Raw genomic sequence first — 17,087 nt, forward strand, 5'->3', positions numbered from 1 at the left:
AGATAAATAATTTGGCAATTTCTAATTTCTAAAACACTGAATCAGAAATAATTCTGCAAATAACCCCTTTATGTTTCTCTGCATTAAAAGTAAAATGTGTTCTTTTGTTTTAACTCTCTAGCAGGCATTCTCCCACTTTTTCCCCCAGAATACATTATATTTTCTATGTCACTTTTCAACTTGCTGTCTGCCTTGTCAGACTAATCATTCCGGGCACAATAGATCAATTATGAAAAGCAATTTATGTTGTCTTTGTGTGCCTTCATGGAAACACGGATCTGAATGTTACATATGAACTATTATTTGCTGTTTTTGATTGAATAAAGTACAATTGGCTCGGTTCACAGAGCGTACTAAGCCATAGATCATGGCTTACAAACTAGGATGGTTGGGTGTGCATTTCATCTAGTGCGATAAATCCAGATAGTGAAAGTGTTTTCTCATTGGATAAACCTATTGCCTATTGGCTTAGTAAAGGAGATAAAATGAGAACCCAACCTCCCCTTTCATACGGAAGATGACTGTCTATAGCAAACTTGAAAACTTTGAGATGCATGGACTTCAATTCCCAGAATTTACTAACTAGCATGTAAGCTGAAGAATTCTGGAAGTTGAAGCCCACATGCCTTAAAGTTGCCAAGTTTGAAAAAATTGCTCTATAGCAAAAATACTTTACATCTTCTACATGGCATTGGATTAATAGGAGAAACCAAGCTTATGCAATCATCCTTACAAATAAGACTTTTATAACTACAGCAAAATGATATTTAGGTGCTTTTCCTGAACTTATGGCCCAGTTTTTGTCTTTACAGGAGAACCTGGCAAGCCCAGTTATGGCACTGATGGGCGAGATGGCGAGAGAGGCCCACCTGGAGCCGCTGGTTCTCCTGGTGTTCCAGGTCCTCCTGGCCCTCCAGGTCCTCCTGGTTATTGTGAACAGTCGGCCTGCACCATGGAAGCTGGATTACAAGGAGGGCAGAATGTGAAAGGCCCGTGAAAAATGTAGCATTTCACAAAATGACATGATGTTTTGAAATTGGAAGCCATCTTTGATCTGCAGATGTCTACTAACCACCGAGAGAAACAGTCTAGAAAAACCAGACTGTAAAAAATTCAGCAAATCTTATCAAGGCCTTGATAGATCTCAATGTTCTGATTGTCCCCTCCATCTGTTTCCTAATACAGTACAAGACAGTTAAACATTTCAAAATGGTGCTTACAAAGTGATGCCAAGCGGTTTTTCTTATCTTTCTTGAATTGTGATGAAAGGCAGTAGATGTTTTTTCAGCTGTTAGTTCTTTGGAGTTCCCAAAATTCCTGAAGTACTTACGTAAAGAGTATATAACAACCATCTTTTGTACAGTCTAATGCATCAGAATAGTAAGTTATCCTAATTTTTTTCCTTTCTACCTAGGGTCCATTTTAGTGCTATAAGTAGCCAATTGAACTTTCTTTGCATGTCACTGAGATTTAGAAGTAGTCACCCTGTTTTTAAAAGTACTAATTTCTGAGGAGTTTATATATATATATATATAATGCTTCAGTGCCAGGTTTACCAGGAATTTGTCAGGTGAAATAAACTTAGTTTTCTGCTCTATTTGAAACATCTAGAATTCAAACCACTGCAAAAGGATTTTTAATCTTTTGAGAACAGTTAAAATTTATAGCTGAGTTTATTTATTTATAAATACCTTATCTCTGATTGTATACAAATGAAACAACATTATTTAATCCTTTGCATTTTTATAGAAGGTAAATGTAAGTAAAGCAAAGAACATTTTTATTTCCCTTTTTTTAAAAAAACTGGAAGTAGTAAAAAAAAAACAAAAGTACATAATTTCCTCCAAAAATTGTAATGTATTTTGAGCATAGCTTTATTTTTTTCAGGAAACTGACATCCCTTATAATTATCTCTATTTTATGAAACACATGATCTGTCATTTGTAATTCAACAATAAAAGTACCCTTTTAAAATAATAAACCCTACTTTTCCTGTTTCTTTTTGTCCAGTTTTTGTGTATTGAAAACAAACTATTTAGTTATTTTCACCTGTGTTTTCTTGATTATTTCTTCCAATGGATCCCCCAAGTTCCAGCTTTATTTGGTTGTTCAAGCTAATTTACTTGCTAAACTACTGTAGATTGCTCTTTTTTTTACAGGTAGCATACAAAGTACAGCAATGATCAAAATATAATCATAGTAATTGGACTATTTCTTATAAATTCACAAAAGTTTGTACAAATATTTGTTTGTAGCAAGTACCAGCAACTGTGATTCAACCCTGGCAACTGGACAGATAGACTAGAAATTGCAACAAGAAAAAATAAAAACCCCAGGGAATTCAAAAATAGAGTACTTAGACTGTCGGTGGAAATAATCTTGCTCAAAAAAGGACACCAGCAGGATAGGAAGGAAAACAAAATAAGTCTTCTGTAAATAAGACAATATTTTAAATGAGTGATGTTGCTGACATTGTTTTGGTTATCGCTCTCTAAGATTCTTCAATAAATAATACTATTTTAAATTCTTCAGTTTTCCTGTGAATGTATCCAAGTCCTGTTTAAATTAATGAAGTCTGGCACAAATAAAGTTAATGGAAAGTACAACAGCTTTAAAATACACTTGAGTGCTTTCATGGTCTGTGAATCATCTCATATGCATGGTTTAAGGAAACAGGTATTTATTAAATTGAGCCCTGTCCTTAAGCAGAGTGGAGCAGGCATTTCAGAAGAAATAAGTCAGGCAACAACAGTACACACCAGAAAGGCAGAATGCTGTGTTAGGAATGTAAGTCACCTAACAGTTGGGTTGGAAAATATATAAACCAGGATAGACATTTTAATACTGTCTCTTTAAGGGAATGCTCAAATTGTAATTGGAGTGGTTCCTCAAACGGCCATAAGATGGAGCCAGAAACCTGGGTTGTTTCTGTCCTGTCCTGTTGTTGCTGAGAGTGTGTTCCTACATTTCCCTATTGATTATTGACTGATCATCGTTATTCTTGGATTTGATGTAAGTCTGTTACTGAACTGTTTTTGATACTGAACTTTGTTATTTGGATCATCCCTGGACTGAAAAACTGACTGCTTTAACTGTGAATGACTTGGACTGTTTGGTGAACTTTGCTTAACTGTTTACTGGAAGTAAAAACCTACATTTTACTATATTAGTGTATCTGTGTGCTGGTTGTGTATTATTCTTCACTACTCTCACTACGTCTCCCTGTGCGCACTCATTCTCCTAATGGGGAATTACCTCAATGCTCTGTGAAAATTTATTATGTCTTCTAAGTCAGTGGTCACCACCTGATGGGCCATGGCCCACTGGTGGTCTGCGAGAAAATTTTGGTAGTCCGCAGAGAAATGTCACCTGCAAAGCAATTAATCCAGGCTGCAGGGGAACACAAGGCTGTGCTGCCCACACAGCTCGTGGGAACACAAGGCTTGCATTAGGAATAATATGAAGTAGTGAGGTGAGGGGGGGAAAGGTGGAGGGGGGAACTTGCCTGGCCACCAGGTTGCTTCTTCCGCTTCTTTTTTCTTCTGCTTTTGGCTTCATGCAAGGAAAGCAGCAAAAGTCTTTCTCTCCCCCAAACTCCATCAGAAATGAGTCTTTGGGACCCTGCAAGGCATCCTGCTCCAAGAGGCTGTGCAAGCAAAGACTCGTTTCTGGTGGAGTTTGGGGGGAGAGAAAGAAAGACTTCTGCTGCTTCCCTTGCATGGAGCCTGAGAACAGAGCTCAAAAGCAGGCTAGGAACGTGGCTGCCTTGGAGGGTGTGTGTGTGTGTGTGAGAGAGAGAGAGAGAGAAAGCGAAAGAAAATCAGCCTTCAAGGTTAGATCAGATTTCTCTTTCCCCTCTTCCTCTGAGAACAGAGCTCAAAAGCAGGCTAGGAATGGGGCTGCCTTGGAGGGGGTGTGGGGGTGTGAGGGATCTGTGTGTGTGTGTGTGTGTGTGTGTGTGTGTGTGTGTGTGTGTGTGAGAGAGAGAGAGAGAGAGAGAGAGAGAGAGAGAAAGAGAAAGAGAGAAAGGGAGAGAACATCATCAGCCCTCCGAGGTTAGATCAGATCTCTCTCTCTCTCTCCTTCCCACCAACGTCAGCAAACCATGTCAGTCAAAAGTCACATTAGTGGTCCGCAGGATTTAAAATAATGAGTTTCATGGTCCCTGAGGTCCAAAAGGTTGGTGACCCCTGTCCTAAGTGACTTGTCACTTATCACACATCAGATAGGAATCACCAGTTACAATCTAATATGCAATGGCAATCTAATTCTATACATAAGTATGGATGCATGTATGTGCACATGTATATACGAGTCTATATGTACATATAATGCATTTTTCATCCAGCAGCAAAATACCTTAGACCAGAGGTGGGATTCAAATTTTTAACAACCGGTTCTGTGGGCATGGCTTAGTTGGTGGGTGTGGCTTGGTGGTCATGTGACTGGCTGGGCATGGCCAACTCAATATAACTCACATTGAGACATGCATCTCCTCGCCTGGCCTTTCATGACTGTGGGGATGCTGCAACAGTTGTAAGTGTGAAAAATGGTCATAAGTCACTTTTTCAGTGCCATTGTAACTTTGAATGGTCACTCCACACAAGCAAAGTACCAGCAAAGGAGGGGGAAAAAATTCCAGAGACGTTCCTGAGACAGGAAGTCTAGTCCTGCCAAGAATGTAATAAGGGTTAACGGAGAGGCAGTTTCTGTAAGCAACACCAGAATGTTTCCTTCCTGCCTTCCTTACAGGATTAGGCCAGTAATTTCTTCTAACAACGGTTCTCCAAACTGCTTAGAATGTTAACAACTGGTTCTAGCGAATAGGTGTGAACTGGTAGAAACCCACCCCTGCCTTAGACCTGCCAACAGTCTGTAGAGACAATGGTTTCATGAAAACTACTTCTGCCTTTCTTAACCATTTTAAAATATTGATTTCCTATGTATTAAAGTGCATGAATTGTAAATCGATGCTGTAATTCTATACTCACCTATTTATCTAGGAGTAAATATGTGGAATTCAGTGAATGTTCCTTCCAAGTCAAGATGTTTAAGATTGTGTTATAAATTTATTAGTAATATTTATGGAGAGTAGTACTTGATTGCACTGCTATATACAATATTATTCACAAATGCTCTAGAATCTATTAAACAATTTGCATAAGATCTGGACAGCATATAAGAAGAAATACAACCTTAAACCTGTGGTTCAATCAATAATTTTTTATTTTAAACATAGCAGTAACATAAATAAACAAAAGAAGAAACTGATAAGAGAATTAAATATAATGGAAATTGTTGAATGAAATTTAACAATATAAACCAAGTGGAAATACAAATTCTATCAAAACTTTTGGAAACTGAATTTTATAAAATTCTGAACTAACTCAAAGGAAATATGGCTGATTTTAAAAATAAATAAATAACCACAAGTTCACTATTATTAATGCATACACACACACACAAAAAAACAAAAAATCGATCAGGTTCAATTCAATGCCATTTAAAATTAATTTAAGACCAAAGCAGATGAGATACCATATGCAAACAAGTGAAGTTCTCACTTGTGGATTTGAAGAAAACAAAAAAAGAGATGTAAGGACAATAATAAAGGCAATATTATTCAGTAATGAAAAGGCAGCAATAAAATATGCCTTCAATTACTGTGAGCACATGAGATAAATAAATATTTACATAGAAAAGTTCAGAAAATAATTTAAAAGCATCTTTATTTTATAAAAGAAAACAGCAAGAACGAACCAAGATCATAATCTAACAGTAAAGTAAGCCTGCTTAGACTCAAAAGATCAGAGAACTAAGCACTTTTAATTGTTAGACTGTGACATTCATATTGGTTCCTGTAAAGTTTGTACATCCATTTGGTCTATTTTATTTACCATCTTTCCTTACAGTTTTAAAATTCACTCAAAAACGTTTGCAGTTAAATCATCATAATGACCTGTGTTTTCTTAATGGTTATCAGAGGTATGAAAAATCTGTGCTGTGTATTTATATCTAACACATTTGCATGGAGTAATAAAATGTTAGCTAAATTAAAGACAAGAAAAGGCAAGACCCAGGTTTATATTAGCTAAAACCAAATTGACTTTTTATATAAAAATATGATATTAAAGTTTAATATCTGAGATAGATAGCATAAAGCTTCCACATCGTTACCAAGACATCTTCATTTATGTGAAGATTGAAATACATACTGCTCCCATAAAGAAATGTGGAACAAAATGGGTATCCACAGAAACCCAGTAAGGATTCTGCCCTATTTACACACAATGCAGATGTGGAAGGGGCAAGACTGTGCCCAAGGATTTGTTACCCTACTATGTACAAGCTACATTAAATAAATGGTGATTATATTCAAACTATTCTGCAGGAAAAAAATACAGAATGAGGATTATCCAGCCAAAGATAAGCATTATCAAATCCCTTTGATTCAAAGGGGAGATATAAGCATCTGCTTAAGTTATCTTCTGCTGAAAACAATGAGACTTAAAGAAAAAAAAACAAATATAACCTTGCCTGAATTGTTCCCTTATTTATACATTAATTCTAAGACCAAAAAAGAAAAAAAAAGAAAAACAATGATAAATATATTATCTTGCTAAAAACAAAAAAAGGAAACTTGGAACAAGGTTATTTGTTATTTAGCGAAGTTTCTTATCGTACATGCATTTATAGATTTCAAACTCTATTAAATCATATTCATAAGTTAAAAAGAAAGAGTGTTTCATGCTACAAAATTTTCATAATTGGCTAAGAGACAGAAAAAATGTTAGGGAACAGAGAAGAAAACAGCTTTTGTGTATTCCGAGAGATATCAGTGCAAGATATCATAGGGTAAACTGAGGTGTTTTCAATAAAATTTGCCCTAATTATTCCAGATTCAAGAACATACCGTGTACCAATCCAAGGTGGTATTCAGCAGGTTCTGACCAGTTGAGGAGAACCAATAGCAGAAAGTTTGAGTAGTTCAGAGAACCGGCAAATACCACCTCTGACTGGAGATTTTACAGTATCCTTCCCCTGCCATGCCCACCAAGCCACGCCCACAGAACCAGAAGTAAAAAAATTTGAATCCCACCACTGGTACCAATGTAATAGTAATTCTTTCTTTCTGGAAACGTGGAAAAAGAAATGAGAGAGAGAGAGAGAGAGAGGGAGGGAGGGAGGGAGGAAGGTAGAGAGAGAAGATCTGAAAACGGACTCCTAAATTGAGTGTACTAAGTGGTTGGGTGCTTGGATTCTATCTGCAAAAATAGATTAATTGTGGATTCTCCAATGTAAGACTTCTATCATTCAGTCACTTAGTCTTATTCACAGACCTTAAATCCAGAGACATCCACTAGTTTTCCACTGCTTCTTGCAGCCTGTTTAAAAGGCTGTATAAATACAAAAATATACCCCCCACCCCGAGGTTTGATTTGTAGCATTTTATCTAAATACATCCTTTGTATTTCAGTTTATGGTTTCAATATCACTTAATAGTTTCAGAAATGATTGACTCTATTGGTAGAGAAATAATTTTTTTTTACTTTAAATGTAGTTATTACAGCTGCCTGTTGTGTGGCACAGAAAGAATAAAAACATGCATGCCTCAAAATAGGTTATTCAATTATTTAATAAAATATTAGAATAAACTTTACTGTTTAAAAACCATGTGAAGGCACTAGAAAAACGAAATAGGTTATCTGGGTTTAAAGAGCAATACACTCTTCAAAATGTTAACATGAACTAAAATTTGACATATACACACAAATGTAGATTTTAAGGATAAGAACAGAAATCTTGGTGTACTGCAATTAATGAAAGTTTTAAAGCAATGTTTGAGTTTGACCTGTTTCTTTCATAAAGCTATATAATATCTTTAACAATTGATGATGGAAAGTCATATTGCCAAAATTTCTCAGGAAGGAAACCAAGAGAAAAAACTTACATTTATCTCAATCACCTAATAAAACCCTGAACAAATGATTTTTCTAATAAATATAATTACCAAACATAGGCAAATAAAAATAAAAGCAATATGAATTGAACATATTTTCCCAAAATATATAAATGTTTTTTTCTGATCAATTCAAGTATTATACTTTTACTTTTATATAAAATGCTAAATAATTTATCATTTATTTTTCACTCAGTGAAAAGTCAAAATATACACAAAGTATCATATTATGTATAATCTTAGCTACCTTATATATTTCCAAAATGTGTCGTTTTACAGAAATTTGCCAAAATAAAGTACTTATAGTTATTCTCATAACAAAGTCTAAATAAAATAAATTTTAAATTAAAAAAACATCAAAATCTGAATTAAATTGGGAATCACTAGAAAAATTTAAATAAAATTAAATAAAACAAAATTAACATCTCCCAAACAAAATCCTGCCAGACATTACAGCTATCCAGCAGTCCATCATGCAATACTGAAACATAGACGATGATACAACTTCAGAACAAATTTAGAACAAATTATTTCCCTAATCACTCTACTACGGGCTGCAGCTAGCAACAAATTGCCCAGTATGGTTCTCAACTACCATAAGTTGTTTACATGAGATATAAAAGATATCCAACCAACAAGGAACTACACTTCAAGTAATCTTTACTATTTCCACCTAGGCATCTTCCTTTTTTCAAAAAATAGCTTTTATATAGATAAATCTATTCCTGAAAGAGCTAAAAAGTCCAGTTAATTTGTTAAAATAGAAATTAATCCAGGGGACTGTCGTCGTTTTCATTAGTCCCAGATGCCAATGCTCTTCATTATCTATTTTTTTTTAATTTTAAAAATAAATTTTATTAAAGATTTTAAAAAGTATATACAATGCATAATATAAGACATTTCGTTGCAAACGAAATCAATGTGAAAAACAAATCAAATAAACATCAAACATATATATTTCTAATCAAAAACAATTTTTCTAATATTCATTTCCTGTTTCTGGTAAATACTCTTAATCTAACCACTTTATTTTTAACATTCCTTATCTTTTTATTCCCTGGTATTTATCCTTAACCCAATTGTACCATTTTTCCCAAACTGTACTATATTTTGAGTCTACCTCATCCTTTAGCTTTTGGGTAAGTACGTCCATTTCTGCACAGTCCAGAACCTTTCTGATTATTAAGTTGTTTGTTGGCATTTGGTTACCCTTCCAGCATTGTGCAATTGTTGCTGCTGTGATTATATGAAGAATTAAATATTTTATTTCTTTTTCATGATCACCTTTTATCATTCCCAATAAAAACATTTTGGCCTTAAATTCTAGTTGAATATTTGTGATTTCTTTTATCCAAATTCTGATTTTTTTCAGTATTTTTTACTTTTTGGTCAAAGCTACCAAGCGTGGAAGAAGGTACTCCTTCTTTGCTTACGTTTCCAGCAAAGCGGACTTAGGTTTGGGTACATATTAGCCAGGTACACCGGTAACACATTTGTATTGATTCTCTTTATAGACTGCCAATTTTGTTACTTTATAATTTTGTTTCCAGATTTTTTCCCAGTCTTCCAGGTTGATGTTGTGCCCTACATTCCTTGCCCATGCAATCATTGGGCCCTTAACTATTTCTTCTGCCATTTTGAATTCTAATAGGTAATTATACATTTTGGAAATTAATTTTTCCTCTAATATTTTATCCAGCTGGTTCGGCTTTACCTCAATTCCAAATTCTTTTATGTCTTTTTTGTATTCATTTTAAGTTGCAAATATGACCACCACTCTATTTTCATCCCTTGCTCTCTAAGTTCTTGATTTGTCTTTAGTATTCCTTGGAAGTTTAAAACATCGTAATGTCTGATCTTTCTTCCAGTTTCTAGAGCATTGGGGTGGATCAATGCCTCCATGATGGATACCTACTCTGGAATCTTCATATAATGTCTATGATTGATCTCTTTCCAAATCTTCATTAATGAATTTTGAATTACATGTCTATTAAAGTAAGAGTAGATCTTGTTTCCAGGTTCCACATGAAGGCATGCCACCCCGCCTGCAAGTCATGCCTTTCTAAAGTTACAATTCTTTTGTTCCTCAGATTGGCCCATTCTTTAACCCACGGTAATGCTGTTGCTTTATAATATAGTTCTCAGGCGGGGAGTCCAAATCCACCTCTGCATCTATTACCTTGTAATGTGCTTAGTTTTATTCTCACCCTTTTTCCTGTCCAAATGAATTTTGAGGTAATTTTATTTAGTTCATTAAAAAAAATTGTCCAATTTTACTGGGATAGTTTGAAAAAGAAATAGTAGTTTTGGCAGGATGTTCATTTTGATGGTTGCGATTCTCCCTAACATTGATAATTGTATTTTCCCCCATTTTTCTAAGTCCCTTTTTATTGCTTGTACCAATTTTACAAAATTATCTTCTTTTATTGTTGAACATCTTGCTGTGAGCCAGATTCCCAAATATTTGATTTTTTTTAACAATTTGTACAGCCATTACTTCTACTAATTTCTTTTTTTGATTCTCTGTTAAATTTTTTGTTATCATTTTGGTTTTATCTTTGTTAATTGTTAAACCTGCTACTTCTCCATATCACTCTATCTCTTTAATTAAATTTGGCCCTGGTTTTATTAGTTCTTCTATGAAGAATACAAGGTTGTCTGCAAAAGCTTGTACCTTGTATTCCTCTTGTTTAATTCTTTTATTTCCAAATTCAGCCTAATTCTCCTCAACAAAATTTCTAGTGTCATGATAAAGAGCAGTGGTGAAAGTTGACATCCCTGCCTGACTCCTTTTCCTATCTCAAAGGAATTTGTGGTTTCTCCATTAATTATTATACGTGCTTTTTGATTTGAGTATATTGACCCTAACATTTTTTCAAATTTACTTTACTTGTTGCATCATAAATTGCCAGTTTACTTTATCAAAGGCTTTTTGAGCATCCTGAAAAACTAATGCAATTTGTTTTTCTGGATGTACCTCATAGTACTCCAAGACGTCTAATACTGTCCTTGTATTGTTTTTTATTTGCCTTGTTGGTAGGAAACCTTTTTGATCTGGATGTATGTTTCTACTCAATATTTTTTTCAATCTATTGGCCATTATGCTCATGAATATTTTATAATCGGCATTCAATAAAGAGATTGGTCTATAATTTTTTATGTAGGTGGTATCTGCACCCTCTTTTGGTATTAATGTAATATACGCTTCTCTCCACGACGTTAGTAGCCTTGCCCCTGAAAGTACTTCATTATAAATTTGTAAAAGAATTAGATCGAATATTTCACCTAGAGTTTTATATTCATTATCTAATGCTACTATATATCTCTGCCGAACAGTTTTATTTAACTTCACTTTATACAATCATTTCTCCTCAAGATAAATGAAATCGGAATCTGCTTCAATCCCTGAATTTTTCAGATAAAGGTTGTTTATACTGCCAACTAGTCTATCTTATGTCAATATATATGAGCTCAGTGGGTTTGCTGATGTTTGACTACTCTTCTGAACATCTTTTCTCCTTCCCCACCCAACAAAACAATGAGTCCAACAAATATCGCTGATCAAGATGTAAGATGATAGATGCTTCTTTCCAAACTACAGCTACTTGCAGAAATTCTCTGTCGAGTCTGTCAGAATTTTATCCGAGCTAAAGTCCTGATTGTCTTACAATAAACCTTGAAAATTCATTACATTTGTGCAATCTTCTATACTCTTTTGTTCTCTAGGTGTATAGTACTGAACAATACTCTATTGTCTATAAAAAGCAGGACACTTGCAATGTTGGCTGGAGGCAATGAAATGTCCTGATGAAGGATTTGTGGAGAATAAGAAAAATGACCATAGTAGAAATATGCAAAAACCATAGCCTAAGCAAAGGGGACTGAAACATTTTTTTTAAAGTTCTGGAAAACAAGATAGTAGTTAAAAGCTGATTAAGCAAACACCTCCCTGATTTGGTGAGGGTAGGGGGGAGGAAAGATAGAGCTGAATCAAACCCAAAAATTCTGTTGCTGTAGCTAACTTCAACAAAAACTACTACTACTTTTTAAAATTTTTACTACCTTTAATTTTTTTTAAAATAAAGTTATATGAAAAAACAAAGTGAGATTACTAAGGGGCATGCATAAGTGCATCATTGTGCCTCCCATCCTTGTCCTATTGTCCCCATTTATTCATACCTATTTCCTGTATTTTTACTCATGTTTATACTTATACCTATTATCTTATAAGCGATTGACAAATCAAATAAATATATAAATAAAAATAAAATAATACTTCCAGGCTTCTTGTGGCATTGATTTCCTGGTCTAGTCTATCAAGTGGAGCTGACAGGACTATAGACTATAGATACTATGATTGGATTTGCACAGTATTATAATTACTATAATCATCCTGTAGAATATAAGCTAACTTGCAAATGTATATTTTAACTAGGACAAGTTATTACCAGCAATCCCGCTGAGAGCTAAACTAGTTTCTAATAATCAGGCTCTTTTTCACATATGCAGGGAAAATCCTACAAGCAGTTTCTTATAGGGAGGAAAATCTAAAAAACATGCTTACAACTCGCTTCTACAATGTGAGTATATAACTGAAGCCATAGTTTACTTATGTGCTTTCTGAATTTACAATATTTTTCCCTGAGTAACAAGTAATGGGAGAGGGACTCAGAAGTAAGAATGTTAGCTCTTATCTGTAATACCTAGAGTATTGCTAGACTTAGAGTTTTCTGTATCACTTTGCTACTGTCTTGTAGTTGTTCCAAATTTGCAGCCCGAATACAGTAACCTTACTCAAAAGTCTTTTAGGTCATTTAGAAACGTAGACACAATTCAAAAAAGCCTTTCAGATCTTACCATATTGCATTATGGTGACAGGAGCAAGGAAAATGCCAGTCACTACTTAGATTTTTAACCAAACCTTTAGAAAAACTTCAAGATTGTACCATATTATAAGCTATATTTGCCATTTAATAGATTGAACTGCAAGGAGACATCCAACAAAATAAAACTAAATATGGCTTCTGTGTTAAAGGTAAAAGTAAGAAACATTAAAAAAAACCCTCATAAACTAAAAAACCATTAAGAGGTCAACAGGCCATCATGATGCACATTTTGCTAAAGAAAAATACATTAAAAGTATAAATATATGGAATGAACTCAAGAAAACAACATCTCAGTATTGGCTTAATCTGGACACGAAATGTTCCATTGAGATGCTGTGTAAAATAGACAGACAGAAATTCACCAATAGTTTAAAACTTAAATTTCAAAATTTGATAAGGGGATGGGGGAAGAAGTGAGGAAAAGATAACTGAGGAATTAAAATATATCCAAAATAGCTGTTCATTTCCCAATTGTCCGGGACTGACTTTGAGAAACTTTGTAATAGCAATCTTCTGGATTGCATCTTCCTGCAGGGCCAGGTAGTCCCTGCTCACCTGGTTCTCCTGGAGCTCCATGTGGGCCTTGCACACCAGTAACTAAACAAACAAACAAGAAACTGCAATTAGCCTTGTTAATTTTAGTCAGGGATCCAGCGGTGGGTCGTGACTTTTATTTCAGAAGTTACGCATTACAGGGCAACTCAATTTAGTTGTTTTTGAATCTATCTATCTATCTATCTATCTATCTATCTATCTATCTATCTATCTATCTATCTATATGGCATTCAGCTTTGTTTGGGTATTTTCTCACGTCATTGTAGTTGTGCTTTTAAAGTTGTAGCGAAGTTTCAGCAGAATCTCATCTGCCATCATCAGGCTTCCGTATAGTATTCATCTGTGAGTCAGACTTTCACAGCCGTTTCTGTTTAAAACTTGGTGCTATCCTACTGCTGTGCCAGAATGGTTTTTTCTTCATCCTGATTGGTTGGGAGTCTTGGTCTGTGTTTATTGGTCTTGGAGTTCGCTGTATTCTGCTTGATTGGTGTTTCTAATATCTTCTGTCTGTTTTGTAGCTTTTTTTGTCTTGATTGGCTGGCAACATTGATTTTCCTGTATTGGAGGCTTTTAGTGCAGCTTGGCTCCGAGTAAATGGGTGACTATCATTTATTAGGAAGCTGGGTTTCATCTGGGTGCCTGGTTGGGGTGTGTTTGAGCTGGAGGTATCAGGGGGGATCTGTTTGTACCCAGGTGTTTGCCTGGCTTGTGGTGTGGAGATTATTTTGTTTGAGAGTGCAGGCTTCCAGATAATTGACAGTCTGGTGGAATCATCTCTTCTATTCATGCTTTCAGGTCTTCAATCTCTATGGCTTCTCTGATAATTCTGTAGCTGGGGTTTTCTATAGTGGCTAGGGTTTTGGTGCCATTGAAGTTGATGCTATGACCTGTGGCTTTCATGTGTTGGACTAGTGAGGAAGTGTGTTCCAGCTTTTTTACTGCATTTTTGTGTTCATCCAGGCAGGTACTTATTTTTCTATTGGTCTATTGGTCCAATGTATGTGGCAGGGCATGATGCACAGGGGACTTCATATATGCCTTGGTTTTCCAGGTCAATTTTATCTTTGGGGTTTCTTAGGATGGCTGCTATTTCTCTATCTGTTTTGAAGGCAGTCTTGATGTGATGCCTGTGTAGTATCTTACTGATTTTGTCTGTAGTACCTCTTATGTAGGGCAAGACAGCTGTTCCATAGGTCTGCTCATCTTCTAGGTCTCCATTATGTCTCAGTGTGTTTTTGTGGATCAAGCCAGTGATTTTGCTTTTGTAGAAGCCGTTGGCTGTCAGTACTTCTGTCAGGGTGCATAGTTCAGTCTTTATGTGTGTCTTGTCTGCCAGGCGTTTGGTTCTAGCAATTAGTGTTTTGGCCACGGAGTTTATCCGTGTTGGGTGGTGGTGGGATTGGGTATTGAGGTAGTGGTTGGTGTGTGTTTTCTTCTGGTATATGGTGTGTCCTAGTGTGCCATCTGTTTTTTTGTACATTAGTACATCTAGGAATAGTAGTTGTTTGTTTGTTTCTGTTTCCATGGTGACTTTGATTTTGGGGTGTGTGCTGTTTAGGTGTGTTAGGAAATTGTTTAGGTTTTCTTTTCCATGGGGCCAAATCACAAATGTGTCATCAATGTATCTTAACCATAGTTTGGATTTGTGGGTGGCACCCTAGCCACTATAGAAAACCCCAGCTACAGAATTATCAGAGAAGCCATAGAGATTGAAAAAAGACTTGAAAGCATGAATAGAAGAGATGACTCCACCAGACTGTCAATTATCTGGAAGCCTGCACTCTCAAACAAAAAATATCTCCACACCACAAGCCAGGCAAACACCTGGGTACAAACAGACCCCCCCTCAATACCTCCAGCTCAAACACACCCCAACCAGGCACCCAGATAAAACCCAGCTTCCTAATAAATGATACCCCGCCCGTTTACTCGGAGCCAAGCTGCACTAAAAGCCTCCAATACAGGAAAATCAATGTTGCCAGCCAATCAAGACAAAAAAAGCTACAAAACAGACAGAAGATATTAGAAACACCCATCAAGCAGCACACAGCAAACTCCAAGACCAATAAACACAGACCAAGACTCCCAACCAACCAGGATGAAGAAAAAAACATTCTGGCACAGCAGTAGGCTAGCACCAAATTTAAAACAGAAACGGCTGTGAAAGTCTGACTCACAGACGAACACTATACAGAAGCCTGATGATGGCAGATAAGATTCTGTCGAAACGTTGCTACAACTTTAAAAGCACAACTATAATGATGTGGGAAAATACCTGAACAAAGCTGAATATCATACATATAAATACCCGCGAAAACTTAAGAAAACATAGATAGATAGATAGATAGATAGATAGATAGATAGATAGATAGATAGATAGATATGGATATAGATATTTGTTTTCTTATATAGATATATATATATACAGTATTTGCTGTGTTAACAAGAATAGGAGGAGTTGTTTTTACCTGTAGGACCAGGTGGGCCAGGATCACCTGGCAGGCCAATTCCAGGCTCACCTCTTTCACCTTTTTGTCCTCTGTAGCCTAGAGAAGATAAATACAAATGGAATAAGAGTGTTCTAAAATGACACCTTTAAAGTTTTGTTAGACTCTTTCCCCAATGAGCATTTTAACTTATCTTCCCATGCAGGAAATTTAAGCAATATTTTACATACTTCCTATATACCGAAAATTTCCTGTGGAGAAGAGCAGAGGTTGTCATAAAAGTGCTGGCTAGGTATATTTAATCATTTATTGGCATTAATTTTGCCTGATTTGGATTAATGTGTACTTGAAGACAGGAAGATGCAGTGGAAGGTGAAACAATGGAGTCTGTTAATACTTGAGAATAAGTTTCATGGGGAATTGGCAGGGAACTGAACAACTTTGCGGTAAGTTTAGGATATCATTAAAAGTGCTGAGCACAGGACATATTATGATATGGCTTGCAAACTGAGATTTCAGCAGCAATGAGCTGCCAAAACAAGTACAGGATAAAATATAGATTTTATTTAAACACAGGAAATTTAGGTTCAGGTATATGTACTTAGTTTATCAAGGAATGGATAATTACAGAATGATGTAGCCATTGCATGCTTTATATGTGAAGGCTGCTGAAAAATTCAAGGTTATTCAGATATTGTATTGAGTTGGTTCACATACTGGACTAAGTTCACAATAAACCATAAAAACATGATAGTTTAGCACAATATAAGAACCTAACCACAAATGGACATGGGGATCTGAATTTAAGTTTGCACTAGTATAGAGACTACCTACATCAGTTTTCCTTGATCTGGAACCTTCCTGAGGTATTTCATGTCCATACTGGGTGAAAATTCTGGGACAATCCCAGCACATCACAAATGTCTTTAACAATACATTTAGAAAACATAGTTTGACTCTAATTGGGAAGCAGCATCCATGTAGGTACAATAGTATGCTGGATACTGACCAATAGAAGCCAGCTGACCCATTTACTGTCCTGCAGAACAGCCATGGTGTGATAAATTGGAAAAGGCTGTTCTATATGACCAGTGGACTATATCTAAAATAGTGATACATGTGGAAATTATTAAAAATAAAACAGGAGGGGAAGCCGCTTCTTTGAGATATAAATAGCATTGTTTTTTCTTCTTGGGAATATTAGAATTCCATTTTGATAGACATGGAGAATGTTCATTA

At 35.5% G+C, this 17,087-nt stretch overlaps 2 protein-coding genes across 2 annotated transcripts in view; one reads left to right on the forward strand and one right to left on the reverse strand.

Annotated features, from left to right (window-relative positions):
- COL9A1 (collagen type IX alpha 1 chain) overlaps positions 1–2,088 on the forward strand; it is an 86,754-nt gene extending 84,666 nt beyond the window's left edge. The window contains exon 36 of the mRNA XM_026726543.2: positions 813–2,088. Within this exon, the coding sequence (XP_026582328.2) occupies positions 813–997 (185 nt within the window). The 3' untranslated portion in view covers positions 998–2,088. The remainder of the gene's footprint in view (positions 1–812) is intronic.
- A 3,166-nt stretch (positions 2,089–5,254) lies between these two features.
- COL19A1 (collagen type XIX alpha 1 chain) overlaps positions 5,255–17,087 on the reverse strand; it is a 205,055-nt gene continuing 193,222 nt past the window's right edge. The window contains exons 48-49 of the mRNA XM_087920538.1: positions 15,870–15,947; positions 5,255–13,443 (exon numbers count right to left, since the gene is read on the reverse strand). Of these exons, the coding sequence (XP_087776664.1) occupies positions 13,307–13,443; positions 15,870–15,947 (215 nt within the window). The 3' untranslated portion in view covers positions 5,255–13,306. The remainder of the gene's footprint in view (positions 13,444–15,869; positions 15,948–17,087) is intronic.

This window comes from Pseudonaja textilis, chromosome 1, assembly GCF_049901715.1.
Source record: "Pseudonaja textilis isolate UNSWEBS1 chromosome 1, rPseTex1.2, whole genome shotgun sequence".
Lineage (NCBI taxonomy): Eukaryota > Metazoa > Chordata > Lepidosauria > Squamata > Elapidae > Pseudonaja > Pseudonaja textilis.